Raw genomic sequence first — 15,241 nt, 5'->3', positions numbered from 1 at the left:
TCTAACATTTGTTTCTTTTCATGAAGTGGCTGTGAAACTGGACGATTGCCGCCCCTCTCTGCTCGTCAAGTCGCTGTCTAACGGCTCTGTCCCTGAGCCGGGTCACAGCAGCAGCTCTGAGGGCGAGAAGGATTTGGCTTCTCCAGAATGGGATCTTCCTCTCCCCAAAGGCAGCAACCGTGAGTCACATCGTCGGAATCTATCGCCCTTCTTCCCCTTTGGATAAACCTTTTGGTTGAAGACCAAATGAAAAATCATACATAATACAATAGATGCCAAAAAGTTAGCTAAAAAGCAATTACATGACGTATTTGAGATCAACTGTTGTCTCTCTTCTGCTCTCCACATATACAGAAGCTGACAGTCTTCAGCAGATCTCCCTGCAGACGATGAATGCAGACCCCTTTCTGAAGAGACCCATTTCATCCAGGACCTGCTCCCCGCCGCCGCCCACTTCCCCTAGCTTAGTGCCCCGAAGCTCCTACAGTAGTGTCCTCAACACTAACAACAGGTAACAAACATACTATAGATTTTATAGATTACTTTATAAATTGTTATTGTTAAAATATATTTTAATAATATTATATATATTTAGTATATCAACAAATCAATTAACCACTTATATGATCGATTAAACCAATACGTTTGATTAACTGTTGCACCCCTATGTGTAGTAGTAGTGTACTATAATGTGAATGAATAATTCTCTGTTCTTCTTTTTGGTAGTGAGGGAAACCTGAAGAAGGCTCCTGGGAATAAGTCCTCCATAGCCACTTCACTCCCTGGCAAATATGGAAATCCCACATTTGCTGCTGTTGCAGCTGGTTATGACAGAAGCCCAGGTGAGTTCATACTTCATAACGTGTGTTGGGTGTATTCACTTGCCCTGAAGTAGGAGGAGGAGGAGGACTGACCTGATGATGGTCCACATGGGATATGTTGACCATCAGTGGAGTTATAGAAAATATGTCATGTTGACATAACTCTACGTGTACCCTAGTATTGCACCTTTTGTTTACCTTGTATTATACCTTGTTTTTATTCTATGTTGGAATTTTTAATACAGTTTGGCATTTTGCTGCACATACTGTACTTGTATGAGCATAAAAATCATCTTGTATCCCTGTGTGGGCTGGGTATAAATGAATAATGTTGTAAATGTGGACCTGTTGCTTTGGTTTGTTATCAGGTGGCACTGGTCCAGGTAAAAGTGAAACCCAAGGGAAGATCCTTTCACACATGACATCAGTGGAAAGTGACAGCTCTGACAGGTAATTGCAACTCTGGACAAATTGGAGTAACTCCATAAGTCATTGTACTTCACTATCTAGCCTGAACTCTTATTTCTTTTCATACCTCGACAGCTCTGGATTATGGAGTCCCATTGACACAGCCAACAGTCCCAGCTTCAGTGCTGCAAACTCTTTCTCTGCATTTGGACCCAATAATTCTTTCAATCTGACAGGAGGTAAGCAACATGGTTCTAATCTAAATTATTAAGAACAATAATTAACCTCTTGACCTCTATTTCCAAAATAGTGAAAATAGCTGATCTAAAAGCTCACAATATGTTTCATCGTGACATGTGAGCTTGTAGATGTAGTGTGGCGATCTGCGCCTTTAAGCAGTACCGTTACGTCACACGTTCCCACGCTCTCACAGAAGTTTCGTGAATGAAGCAAAGGAGCCGGGCAGGTAGTGTGAAAGCGGCCTGTCAGATAGTGTGTGAAGCCAAGCGTTGTGCTACCTGCTGCTATACCTGCCGTCCACAGTGGCCTACGCCTGGTCCGTGAATACAGTCCGTCTTATTAGTATTAATCCAGTGGCCGTATCAACTCGAGTGAAGGACTGGGATCGTTTCTTCTCGTCCAGAGGAGCGGCGATTTCCCTCTCGCCTGTCAGTGCTTTCCTGTGCTCTACAACGTCCGGTAACGCCAGTTCATCATCAGCGGCGCGGTCAGCATTTACGTGGACCCCTTGGGATGGATGGTGGGGAAGTTAAGACCCGATCAGCATCCCCGTTAGGAAAGTCCACTTGACAGTGAGTTTACTTTACTTGCTTCATGCACAAAACTTCTGTGAGAGCGTGGGAATGTGTGACGTAGCGCTACTGCTTAAAGGCGCAGATCGCCACAGTAGTGCTATTGGGATTATTTTTTCACTTTCTATACCATATGGTATAGAAACGGTGACCGCGGCTGCATTGTGTGTAAACTGTCTAATTTGGGTTGATTTGTTTCAGTTTTCAGTGGAATGAACTTTCCAAAAACTTCTGAGCCACAGCAGAGCTGGCATGATTTGAATGCTGTGTCCTCTTCCATCTGGGACATCCCAAGCAACGACTCTCTTCACTCCTGGCCGACTAGTGCTGGCTCATCAACAGCCCCAACCACGGTGAGACTCCCACTCCCACTGTGAACGCAGATCATGTAAAAACACTTCTCAGAGTGGGGTCTGGTATCCCCCAAGGGTCCTTGGAACAGTTTATTGACTTTAACACAATTTAATACTTTGGCTTTTATACATTGTGATGAATTGTAAGCTTTAAAAAGTTTTTGAAAGAAAGAATAATAATCCTTGAAATATATTGATTTATACATTTTGGGATTCCTGACATGAAAATGTTTGAGAACCACTGCATTCTAAAATCTTCTGTTTTATGGTGCAGTCAATCTTAGGAAACGCCCGCAGTCCGTGGTCCACCACCACACCCTTCGGCAGCTCCATTTGGTCCACGAGTGGGGACTCTGCCTTGCACTCTTTCACTCCATCTACCAACTCCACAACTCTCAGCGATCTGGTCGGCAGCCCGGCTCCGCCCACCCCGGCTCCTACAGAGATGAGTCGGGGATTCTACAATCCCTGGAACATGTGGCGTCCTACCCTGTGTCGACGGAGCTCTGAGCCCTGGCCCAACCCTTCTGACAACGGCAACTGAAGACACAACTTGAATTTACTAGAAACATGTAATTTGTACGCTAAAGCAAAGCATTTTTAAACTGACTCCTGCCTGAAACCAATGTCACATTTATATTATATAACATACCGTATATACGGTAGCCCGTTTCTTTAGGTTACCAACCTCCAACTTTGTTTTTATTCAGGGCAAGGAAATGGCAAACTTACTTTCATTTTAGCGGCTACCCATAAATTAAAGATAAATCTTCATAGTATGGAAGGCATTTTGCTCTATTTTAGAAGTCCCAAGCAATTGGTTATGCTGCATTCTTTCTCTAAGTTTGGCATGTGGCACAGCACAACTGGCCTATTCTGAAGCTCAGTATTACTCTGTTGGAACAAGCTTCTTGTGTTAAGCCATGTATGTTCTGTTTTTGAGGATTGTTTTAATTTTCATTCTTTCTGGCATTGCTGTATTCTAAAAATGGGTTCCACGCCTCATCTTCACGTCTTCATTAGGGTGTCATTTGACAGCAGGGATCTTTCTGACCCTGAAATGACCTCTGCCCCGAGAACATCCACGGCCAATTCAACAGCTTCATTGATAACGACACTCACCGTTTTTAAATTGGGCTTTTCAATAAATAAAACAATCTTGTGTTGCAATCAATTTTAATTCGGTCAAGCGGTCAAATAATGCGTGGCAAATTAGAGGTTTGGGTTTGTGTACATTACCTCCATTTGTCTGCAAATTTAAATAAAAAGATGGATTTCAAAGTGAACAGTTTTCATTGGTGTCATTGTACACGTTACATTTGTACCAAACCGAGAGCTATTAGTCCCTTTTTTTGAGTGGTGCAGGAACAGCAATGTCCCAACCTGTCCCGATGTTTAGAGTACCAATAGGGGGTGCTGTTGCACCACTCGCTTCAGACTGGTCTGATTTTTAATTATGTAATTAAATCTATGCATTTACCATCTACCATTTGTTGGTTCACAATCACAATAGGTCTGGGTGATGATGATGATAAAAAAAACATACTGGTATATGTTTTGTTTTTTTATCATCTTTGAATGTATAAAATGGAACTAAAAATGATCAAAACCAGGAAAAGAAAACACAAAATCCGTATCACGAATACCATATCCAAAATCTCACACGATATCTATAGTCTCATATCGTGATATCGATATAATGTCCCATCCCTAGTTCACAAAATGTTAATTGTTAAGAGGTAGCTTGAAGGCGTTCATGAATAACCGACTGAACTTGGCAAGATCACATGTATTCATAACACAAACGCGGTGAGTCTTCTTCAATAGATTCATCTGATCTAGGGCCATCATACCACGGCACATTGTTCCCTGCAGCTCCACGCGGACAGCACAATCAATACTCTGTGTTACCACGCTGCTGTCGATGAAGGCCGCCATTGCGTACGAATCATAGGAGACAAAGCCAGGTCCGAAGTATACATCTCTCTTATTCATCAAAGCTAACTTTGAGTAGGCCCAACATTTCGATGTGATCTTCTTCATGAAACGTGCTGCAGGTGTGTCTTGATTTGTCAGTTCTTCAAAGAATTCCTATACAATGGGAATCAAGAGTATTTAAAAAAAGATGAGTACAGTGTTTATTTTCCAAGTGAGATGTTGTTCACTGTTCACAGGCAATGTTACCCATGTCAATGGATTCCTGCAGGAATATTCCCAAGATGCAAGATGTGTGGGGCAGAGAAATTCTTCCAGCACAATGTAAGCAGACTCCGGATCCATTACAAAGTTGAACTCTCCACATAATGTCTCGTTGCCTTTTCCTACAAAGAAAATGATTATGATGTAATATGATATAACATAATGTACCTAACTGCCTTCCCTGAACACTGTGATGCAGTTATACCCTTATGGGCCAACAGTTAATCAAACTATTCGGTCAATTAATTATTTAGGACAAAAGTTAAGTCTTAAAAAAATGTGTCTACTTTCAGTATTTTTACATGACATTGTTGTAAGTCAATTATATAGTCAATTATATTATTAAATTATAAAAATATAAAAAAGCACACCTATCCGTTAATATAGAAATGTACAAAAGATTCTTAAAAACTCTATTCCATGAATCGAAAAAGTACTCAATGGAATAGTTATAGTTAATTCTCAATAGCTGCAGCCTACCCTCCATGTTGCCACCCATTATGAAGAGATCCTTGAGCTTCTCAGGAAACAGTGGATCCAGTCTGACAGCAAGAGCAAGATTTGTGAGTGGCCCGAGGGCTACCAGGGACACCTGTAGAAGGCATGGGAGATGAATGAAGTGGTATAAGAGTTACAACAACATTCACATGTACAACTTGTATGTTCATTCATGTCACAAGAATGCAGAAAAGATGTAGCACCTGTTTGTGGTTCTCAGATACCAGTCTGATCATTGCATTGACCGCATTCTCTCTCTGGATCTGCTCCTTCCACAGAGGATCTCTGTCTTCAATCACACCCCCCAGCCCGTCACTTCCAAAATGGTCAAGGTCACTTAATTCTTTATTGGCCCCAACAAGAGGACCAACAGAGCCCTGGAACACTGGGATCTATGGAAATGGGTGCCTGATTCGTACAGTCTTTCCAAGTACTGGTTCATAGAAAGAGTAGTGTTTACACAAAGTAGAAAATAGCATATAAAGTGACATATCTGATCATTTATGGTTTTACATGATTACATTAATTTACTTTTTTTCTCAGCAGGACACAATGGATGGATTGTGCAGTCCAAGTAGGGAATGAGGCATTACCCCAGGGGAAGGAGTTTTTGAATAATTTTAATTTTTGTATATTTATGTAATTACAGGTAATCCATATGAAGTTTAGAGAGTTTACCTGCCCACGTTCACAGATGGAGAGCACCATCAAGACATTTTGGCAAACATTCTCCACTGATGCGTTCCCAAAACAGCAGGTAATTCCCAGGACCTGAACGTCAGGCGCTGCCAGTGCCATCATTATAGCCTGGGCATCATCGATGCCACAGTCTGTGTCAATGATTACCAACTTATTTGCCATGGTATTCTGTTAAAATACAGATTACCAAACAAAGTTAAACAGATTCATCAAGGCAGATTCCAAATGACCCCTAGTTTATCACATGCTACTTACAAGCAGATCTGAAATGTTGTATATTTTGCCTGCAGCCTACATAGGCCTAGGTTGTTAGTCCCAAACTTCAGCAGCTGTCACAAAGTTTCCCAAGGAAGTTGGGTTGGAACAAATGAATATGAATCTGCTAACAACGTATCAAGTAATAAGTAACGTTGTCTTCGTGATCAGTAGCCACAAGGGGGGCTATCTTTAGGAAATATGACATCATGCGAAGTGACAGAAATTCTCACAAGAATCTAATTAGTCATAACATCACCTAAAGTTCTCACTTACCTCTTCTGGGTCTTCTGAAGTTTTGTGTTGCAACAGTGACACAGTGACAGTGATTGGTAGAAACCTCGGCGGGCTCGTTTATTGTATAGGTGGGGGGGGGGGTATTGGAAGGGGGGTTACAAAAAATCACCTGTAATAGGTTGCAAAGGGGAGGGACTAAGCGGTCATGCACCAAAATTAATGTTGACTATTGTGGTATCTGGTTTCTACCATTGTACACTCTATAATACTGTTAACTGGGAGAGCCGGAGAAAGTTGTGACACGGCACGACGCTGGCAGATGAGATGTTCCGATGTTGTTGTTTATTTCAGAGTAGGCCTACAGCACAGCACAGGTTAAGGCTCACGCCAGCCAGAATGGCCAACATGCTCCACACAAAAGGCTCACGCCCAAGGCCCTACTGAATACTGATCATTAAGCATTTTACATGAGTATACTAGTATATAGGTGTCGACAGAAATATGCATACACTTTCCATATACAGTCCTTCATAACTCCTTTCTCATACAAGCCCCAGGAAGAGACTCAGGAGTATAAACAAACCCTGTCCCCAGGAGGGACTTGAATATCAGTAGAACAAAGACAGGCCTTGGAGACAAACTGACTTGCATAATTAAGCCAGCCAAGCGCCAGCTAGTCAGACCTGGCTGTTGAATAAACAAGATCACCCAAGAAGAACATGAAATATTTAGAATTATGGAATTCCAGATTCCACACTATCTTTCTGCCCGTGAACGCAGCATCAAATTCACTGACACTGTGATCAATATGTGATCACCAGCGAGTTGTCTTGTGCATTTGATTAACACTTTCAATATACTTAACTACTAACTCTTATTTAGTCCTCGACAGCTCTGTATTATGGAGTCCCATTGACACAGCAACAGTCCGAGCTTCAACGATGCAAACTTTTTCTTGCATTTGGAGTCCAACAGCACAGGAGGTAAACTACATGGTGGACAACAGCATTAATCTCTGCTCACGTTAAAGGGGGATTTCCCACAAACCCAATTGACTGACTTCTATGTAAACTAATTAAGTTAACATTGATTTTACAATATAAATTGGGGTCCCAGAGATAGAAATGCCATTAAATGGGGCTCAATAGCCTAATGCATGTCAAACTGGGGACGGGTCCTTGAAATTTAAATGGTTAAGAATCACTGCTATAGAGCGTCGCAGTCCCTCCCCCTTTCAGAACGACGAGTGGCCCAGGAAATGAACCGCAATGCATTTTTCCCATAGGCTTTTCAGAAAGTATTTATTTAAAGACGGTTACGCCAACTCGGATCGTGACAAATCATGACAATGAACACAATATTTTGGGCCGATCAAATCATTAGAAAGAAGAAAATAAAGGCAGGAGACAACACTATTTGTTTTGTTTTTCTTCTTATAAATTATTTGATCGGCCCAAAACATTGTGTTCATTGTCATGCTTTGTCACGATCCGAGTTGGCTTTGTCCGCGGCGTAACCGTCTTTAAATAAATACTTTAAGAAAAGCCTATGGGAAAAATGCATTGCGATCTATTATTTACAGTCTATGGTTTCCTCATTATAAATCCACGGGTCGCCTGCAGTCCTGACTCCCCGCTCTGACCAGTAGGGCCGAATGCTTCAACGTTCGAGAGCCTCCCTGAGGGCTTGGGGAAGGACACATAGCAAAGTTTGTCGGGACCGGGACTCGAACCCGCGACACGCTGTAAGGCTGGCTTACCAGCCAAGGTGCCTAACTGGCCTATTCTAAAGCTCAGTATTATTCTGTTGGAACTGCTTTTGAGGATAATTTTTCTTTCTGGCATTGCTGTATTCTGAAAATGGGTTCCACGCCTCATCTTCTTCTTTGTGTTGCAATCAATTTTAATAATGCGTGGCAATTTAGAGGTTTGGGTTTGTGTACATTACCTCCATTTGTCTGCAAATTTAAATAAAAAGATGGATTTCAAAGTGAACTATGTAATGACAAGTTAATTATGTAATGACATCTATGCATCTGCCATTGCATATTTATGTTCGTTGATTAAATTATTTTGTATTTATTTCATTTTATCATCTTTGAATGTATAAAATCAAGCAAAAAAATTAAACCAGGAAATATTCAAAATCATGATATCGATCCCTAGTTCACTAAATGTTACTTGTTTAGAGGTAGCTTGAGGGAGTCCATGAGCAACCGACTGAACTTGGCAAGATCACATTTGTTCATGACACAAATGCGGTGACTCTTCTTCAATTGATTTGTCTGATCTAGTGCCATCATACCACGGCACATTGTTCCCTGCAGCTCCACGCGGACTGCACAATCAATGCTCTGTGTTACCACGCTGCTGTCGATGAAGGCCGCCATTGCGTACGAATCATAGGAGACAAAGCCAGGTCCGAAGTATACATCTCTCTTATTCATCATAGCCGACTTGGAGTAGGCCCAACATTTTGACGTGATCTTCTTCATGAAATGTGCTGCAGGTGTGTCTTGATTGGTCAGTTCTTCAAAGAATTCCTATACAATGGGAATCATCAGAGTAATTAAAAAAAGATGAGTACAGTGTATTTATTTTCCAAGTGAGATGTTGTTCACAGGCAATGTTACCCATGTCAATGTATTCCTGCAGGAATATTCCCAAGACGCAAGGTGTGTGGGGCAGAGGAATTCTTCCAGCACAATGTAAGCCGACTCCGGATCCATTACAAAGTTGAACTCTCCACATAATGTCACGTTCCCTTTTCCTACAAAGAAAATAGATATAATATAATATACAGTACCTAACTGCCTTCCCTGTATGAACACCCTGATGCAGTTATTACGTCTATATCTAAACACCGATCGGGTTGCGCCAAGACCCGCCCTGCAGCACTGTTTAATGCAATTTATTTGTGCGTGTTATAAGTATTTTTTGTTGAATTACTTGACAAAGTCAACAGTATGTTTATCCATAACATAAGCAAGCAGCATGCACACTAGCAGACAATAGTTCTTTCTTTCTATAATTTTATTAATATTATTATGATCATTATTATTTTCACAATCTGACTCACTTCCTGGTTTTCAGACAGCTTGTGGATGGAAAATGAACTTTCAGCGTGGGCGGTACTTCCAATAGTACCGCCCACGCTGCAAGTTGCAGCCGTGAGCGAGCTTCATTTTCCATCCACCAACTGTCTACAAACCAGGAAGTGGCTCCTGGAGGCGCGTTTTGTGCATCTTGTAGGTGTGCTCATGCCAAATGAGATGCATGTTAAATGACGGGATTTCTCCATATAAATAATAGATCATTTCAGTAGAAATAGCATCATAGCAAAAGGCTGATGCACACCTCAAAAGGCTGGTGACAGGTGCGTAGGGCAATAGAGCATACATTAAAAAGGATATCTTTGATAAACCAAAGAAGAGGACCCGCACACTGTCAGACACTTGCCAAAAAATGTTGCTCTTTATTAGGTCGACGTTTCGGTTGACCTTTTTTTGTCTGTCCTGATGAAGGTCTAACCGATCGAAACGTCGACCTAATAAAAAGCTTTTTAGTAGCAATAGCATCAAAATGTCTTCGAAATCTAGTCAACTAGGCCTGCAGTAGGCTATGCACTGGATAAATGTGCATGACATTATTTCAATAAAGTAGAAATACGAGGAAATTACAGAGGGAGAAACAGTATCCAACAATCAACTTTAACGACCGCCCGACAGGAGTTTTCTTGTTGCACAGAAAGACGCTCATTAGTATTATTGCCATCACCTGGTTTGGTCAGTCGTGTAACTTTCCTGACGTTAAGCTGTGTAAGTGTTAAACAACACAGCCATGCAAAATAACATTGACAGAGGTGACGAAAGCTTGCCCTGTTTAGCAGTTGCTAAACTATTTGAATTTGGCAATGGACAATCGCTTTTTGTGGTGGGGGCTAATTATAAAAAAAATCACACCTATCCGTTAATATAAAAATGTACAAAAGATTGTAAGAAAACGATTAATTCGTTAATTGAAACAGTACTGAATGGAATAATAGTTAATAGTTAGTTAATTCTCAATAGCTGCAGCCTACCCTCCATGTTGCCACCCATTATGAAGAGATCCTTGAGCTTCTCAGGAAACAGTGGATCCAGTCTGACAGCAAGAGCAAGATTTGTGAGCGGTCCTAGGGCTACCAGGGACACCTGTAGAAGGCATGGGAGATGAATGAAGTGGTATAAGAGTTACAACATCCACATCCACATTTTCATGAATGAATGTTCATGGCACAAGAATGCAGAAAAGATGTAGCACCTGTTTGTGGTTCTCAGATACCAGTCCGATCATTGCATTGACTGCATGCTCTCTCTGGATCTTCTCCTTCCACAGAGGATCTTTGTCTTCAATCACATCCCCCAGTCCGTCACTTCCAAAATGGTCACTTAATTGTTTATTGGCCCCAACAAGAGGACCAGCAGAGCCCTGGAACACTGGGATCTGTGGAAATGGGAGCTTGATTAGTAGTCTTTCCAAGTACCACCTGGTGAAATCATCCATCAACTATATCTGCCACTTAACAACGCAGCCCCTTGCATCCAGCAGCCCAACCCAGTAGTCACTTTGAGTGGCGCTGCACGCGGCAGCCACACCGGGTGAGTCTTAACCGGCCATGTATGTCGCCTCAGTCTTAACCAGCCATCATGTATGTCAGACTCCGTTGCCTCAGTCTTAACCAGCCATCATGTATGTCAGACTCCGTTGCCTCAGTCTTAACCGGCCATTAATGTCAGACTCTGTTGCGTTCTAAATCTTTACTTAATCAGCAAAAAAAACATTGTTTGTGGTTGGCACAAAAATAGTGGGATTGATACAAACCCGGGAGGTGTGTAATAACTAGTGAGGCATGCTACCGAGCTGGCCTCCAGAATGGGTTTTCAGGCTGTATTAGAATATGACAACGCCCAACTCATGTAAAAAATCACACCTGTGTGAACCTAGTGGTGCAACCCCCCCCCCCCCCCCCCCCCCCCCCCCCCCCTCCTCTCTCTCTCTCTCTCTCTCTCTCTCATTAGCAGGCACAGCACTACCCCTCTCTCTGTTTCTGGCGCCCCCTACTGGTATTAATAAGTCAATTTCACGCATGCGCACACCACTCATGCTCATGACTACACACAGGTACACGGACATTGCTGGTTGTAGGAGTGGTTGCACCACTCAAAAATAAAGCCTGCCAGAATCTCCGCCCAATAGGGGAGGCTTCCCCTCTCCGTCCCCTCCCTATATTTCTGGAAGAAGCCCTTGACTGATGATTTCACCATACCATTGTGGCTGCGTATGCTAGCCACAGGTGTGCGCCGCCCCACCCACCACTAAATGAGGTGATCAGCTCCCACTCCACCCCACTGGGTGTAAGCACACCTAGGATTCCATGCGTGGACAAAAGCTTCATCTGTGTATTGATTAAGTTTAGAGAGCTTACCTTCCCACGTTCACAGATGGAGAGCACCATCAAGACATTTTGGCATACATTCTCCACTGATGCGTTCCCAAAACAGCAGGTAATTCCCAGGACCTGAACGTCAGGCGCTGCCAGTGCCATCATTATAGCCTGGGCATCATCGATGCCACAGTCTGTGTCAATGATTACCAACTTCTTTGCCATGGTATTCTGTTAAAATACAGATTCCCAAACAGAGTTAAACAGATTCATCAAGGCAGATTCCAAATGACCATTTTAGATTTAAAGGACAACTTTGGTTTTAATGAGAAAGGTTTAACACCAACATGAACCTTGGTTGAAAAAAACTATAAAGTTGTCCTTTAACGTACTGTATATAGCAACATATATTTAGGATTTAGAACCGTGTTTTAGAACAGTTTGGCTGATTGTGGTTGGTCTGATACCACTGTGCGATGGTATTCTCCTGTGGGTCGGCGGCGGTGTTGGTTACGACTGTTGGCCACCAGTTGTGATGCAACAGAGTTCGCTGTGACCGTTGTGAATTATGGGTGGCTCCCAGAGGTCCTTGATCCCCATGGGGTCCAACAGTGGTCATTGAAGCGTGCACACACAAATGCACATATGCACCTACACACGCACAGGTGCACATGCGTATGCACACCTGGACCTGTAAATTAACAACACAAAAACTAAGGCACTGGTGTCGGACTTCTGGAAAATTGGAAATTGGAAATTGCGGAAATTTAGTTAGTCTCGTTTCTCATCATTTTGGACCGTGGGCTATAGCCCATATCGTACGGTATACTATGGCACGCCGTTTTTCATCATTTTTGAGGATTTGAAAAAAATGAAAAAATGAAAAAAACGATGGGTTATAGCCCATGTTTTTTGAAATTTTGAAAAAAAAAGTTAGCCTCGTTTCTCATCATTTTGGACCGTGGGCTAAAGCCCATATCGTACGTAAATGGAAGTTGCTAGAACTGGAAGATTATTTGGAATCTTGAATATAAATATGAAATATCTAACCAACAAATTGAGGGAGGTCTAGTTTAAAATCCTGCATAGATATTATCCTACAATTCATTATCATTTGGAAAATGAAACGTCATGTGCATGTCTTCACCTGCACACCGGATTAGAGCAAAAAATATGGAAGATCTTTTTTAAAAGGCGTCCAAAGGCACTAAGACTTTAAGGCGTCCTGTGGCACTGAGTGAGTTTTAAAACAATTTACAACTTTAGTTTAAAGTATAAGAAAGCTGCAAGAACAGATGCTAGATTTACAACAGAATGATACTAAACAGGATACGGCATGCCATCGACCCTCTCCTGAGAGAGAACCAAAATGGCTTCAGAGAGAGGAGAACTACCGTAGCACAGATCTTGGCACTGAGGAGAATGATTGAGGAGGTGAGGAAGGTGAGGAAGGACAACTTGACTGCTGTACTCTGCTTCATCGACTTCAAAAAGGCGTTTGACTCGATTCACAGAGGCACAATGGTGAAGATCCTTAAGGCCTACGGTGTCCCTCCCAACTTGCTCCGGGCAATAGAGTCCATGTATGCAAAAACAAGGGCCAAGGTGGTGACCCCAGATGGTAACAGTGAGGAGTTTGATATCCGGGCCGGGGTAATGCAGGGGGATACCCTAGCCCCTTTCCTCTTCATCATAGTCCTGGACTATGCGCTCAGGAAAGCTATCAGTGGACGAGAGCAGGATCTTGGCTTCACCCTAACCCCAAGGAGGTCAAGACGACATCCCAAGGTAGTCCTGACAGATCTGGACTATGTGGATGACATCGGCCTGCTCTCCGACAGCGTGGAACAAGCTCAGGAACTCCTGAACAGTGTGGAGCTGGAGTGTGCCAAAGTTGGCCTTAGGCTAAATGCCAAGAAAACTGAGGTTATCACCTACAACATCTCACCGGAACATCCACCTCTCACAACAGCAGGAGGCACGGTGCTGAAGGAAGTCAAAGACTTCAAGTACCTGGGCTCATGGGTCAACTCAACCGAGCAAGATCTGAAAGTGAGGAAGGCACTTGCATGGAGGTCCCTAAATGGCATGAACAGTGTTTGGAACTCCAATCTCCCCCGACAAATCAAACTCAGCTTCTTCTACGCAACAGTGGAGTCTGTTCTCCTATACGGCAGTGAATGCTGGACCCTGAAGCCAACCCTGGAGAAGTCCCTTGACGGGTGCTACACCAGAATGCTGCGTGCAGTACTTAACATCAGCAAGACTGTACATGTCACTAACATGACTCTGTATGAGGGACTACCGAGGGTGAGCCAGAAAATAGCAGCCAGGAGAATGAGACTAGCAGGACACTGCCAAAGACATCAAGAACTGCCAGCCAGCAAACTGGTGCTCTGGGAACCAACACACGGCCATCGATCACGAGGACGCCCCGTGCTAACATACGTGGATATACTCAAGAGCGATGCAGGAGTGCAAAGTACCAACGAACTGGCCGGATGTATGGAGAACCGAGATGACTGGAAACGACGATGGAGGGCTCGTCTGAGGACGACCTAGAGAGAAGAACTGTTGCTTTGTGTTCACTCTTTAATGTTTTCTGTTAGTAATTCCCCCTGGATGTTGTACATATGGATGTTGTACAGTATTGTATGTCAATATGTACAAAAAAAGAGAAAAAAACTTCAACCGCTCTGGAGGCCTGGGGGTTGCACCACCTTCAACCTTAGCCTATAGGCTATAACTATAGTTATAGCTTAAATGGCTTTTAGTAATGCATAAGTCTTGAGTGACTTAAAAAACAGTTTGAACTTGGTGTGAGCTGCAACTGGCTCCACTGCTCCAGGACTACACAACAGTGCAAAGGGCAAGGTGAAGTGGTCAGTGCCACTGCCATGCAGTGGTCAACCAGCCTGACTATTGAAAGCCTTGGACTTCAGGAGTGTACCTGAGATTTAAACATGCGTTCATAAATTCTACAGAACAATACAACCTAAATAAATTCCTGTGCTCATATAGTGTAACCAACTTTGCACATGAAGTAGGCCTTTAAAGAATAAATTAGAGTAGACTAAGTTGTACCGGTAACTTCATTCAATGGTAGCCTAAAGTTTTCTGTCTTGCGTGACCAGTAGCCACCAGGGGAGCTATAGTTAGCTCAATATCAAGTGACAGCAATTTTCACGAGAATCTGTAATTAGTCAAAGTAATTGATTAAGGTCTCAAGTAAATACAAACCTCATGAAGTTCTCCTTTCCCTCTTCTCTAAAAAGTGAAGTTGTAATTTATTGTGTTGCAACACATAGGCTACACAGACCTCGGCGGGTTCGTTCATTATAAGAAACACGGGAGGGGGGTATTCTTATTGGAATGTGTGTTACAATATTCACCCGTAAAAAACTAAAAATGCATCATGGAACAGAAAAAACAAGTTTTTGGATTAGATGAACTCCTATAATTTCTTACTGGATTTATATTACTGTGAAAAGGCCCTTGAAAAATATCTTGAGCTCAAATTACCCCCCCCCCCCCC

General features: G+C 42.7%; 3 protein-coding genes across 4 annotated transcripts in view; 1 reads left to right on the top strand and 2 right to left on the bottom strand.

The window, feature by feature from the left end:
- tmem131 (transmembrane protein 131) overlaps nucleotides 1-3,680 on the top strand; it is a 31,603-nt gene extending 27,923 nt beyond the window's left edge. The window contains exons 35-41 of one of the 2 annotated variants that reach the window (XM_080770903.1): nucleotides 27-179; nucleotides 355-511; nucleotides 727-842; nucleotides 1,190-1,271; nucleotides 1,365-1,468; nucleotides 2,243-2,394; nucleotides 2,669-3,680. In XM_080770903.1, coding sequence (XP_080627029.1) covers nucleotides 27-179; nucleotides 355-511; nucleotides 727-842; nucleotides 1,190-1,271; nucleotides 1,365-1,468; nucleotides 2,243-2,394; nucleotides 2,669-2,938 — 1,034 coding nt within the window. In that variant the 3' untranslated portion in view covers nucleotides 2,939-3,680. Of the gene's footprint in view, nucleotides 1-26; nucleotides 180-354; nucleotides 512-723; nucleotides 843-1,189; nucleotides 1,272-1,364; nucleotides 1,469-2,242; nucleotides 2,395-2,668 lie in introns of both variants that reach the window. The other variant, XM_080770902.1, reaches the window with a different exon arrangement.
- A 439-nt stretch (nucleotides 3,681-4,119) lies between these two features.
- LOC308320133 (inosine-uridine preferring nucleoside hydrolase-like) lies at nucleotides 4,120-5,952 on the bottom strand (the record flags this gene model as incomplete). Its single annotated transcript, XM_080770452.1, has 5 exons — nucleotides 4,120-4,485; nucleotides 4,579-4,715; nucleotides 5,074-5,185; nucleotides 5,295-5,483; nucleotides 5,770-5,952. The coding sequence occupies 5 exons, from the start codon at nucleotides 5,950-5,952 to the stop codon at nucleotides 4,120-4,122; spliced, it is 987 nt and encodes a 328-aa protein (XP_080626578.1).
- A 2,496-nt stretch (nucleotides 5,953-8,448) lies between these two features.
- Nucleotides 8,449-14,961, bottom strand: LOC308320487 (inosine-uridine preferring nucleoside hydrolase-like). Its single transcript, XM_080770922.1, has 6 exons — nucleotides 14,947-14,961; nucleotides 11,749-11,937; nucleotides 10,584-10,766; nucleotides 10,363-10,474; nucleotides 8,915-9,051; nucleotides 8,449-8,824 (listed from the first exon to the last, which is right to left on the bottom strand). The coding sequence occupies exons 2-6, from the start codon at nucleotides 11,929-11,931 to the stop codon at nucleotides 8,459-8,461; spliced, it is 981 nt and encodes a 326-aa protein (XP_080627048.1). The 5' UTR covers nucleotides 11,932-11,937; nucleotides 14,947-14,961; the 3' UTR covers nucleotides 8,449-8,458.
- Nucleotides 14,962-15,241: the final 280 nt, after the last annotated feature.

This window comes from Protomyctophum bolini (genome assembly GCF_963924005.1).
Source record: "Protomyctophum bolini genome assembly, chromosome: 8".
NCBI classification, from domain to species: domain Eukaryota; kingdom Metazoa; phylum Chordata; class Actinopteri; order Myctophiformes; family Myctophidae; genus Protomyctophum; species Protomyctophum bolini.
The sequence above is the reverse complement of the archived record's forward strand: the minus strand, read 5'-3'. Positions and strand labels throughout refer to the sequence as shown.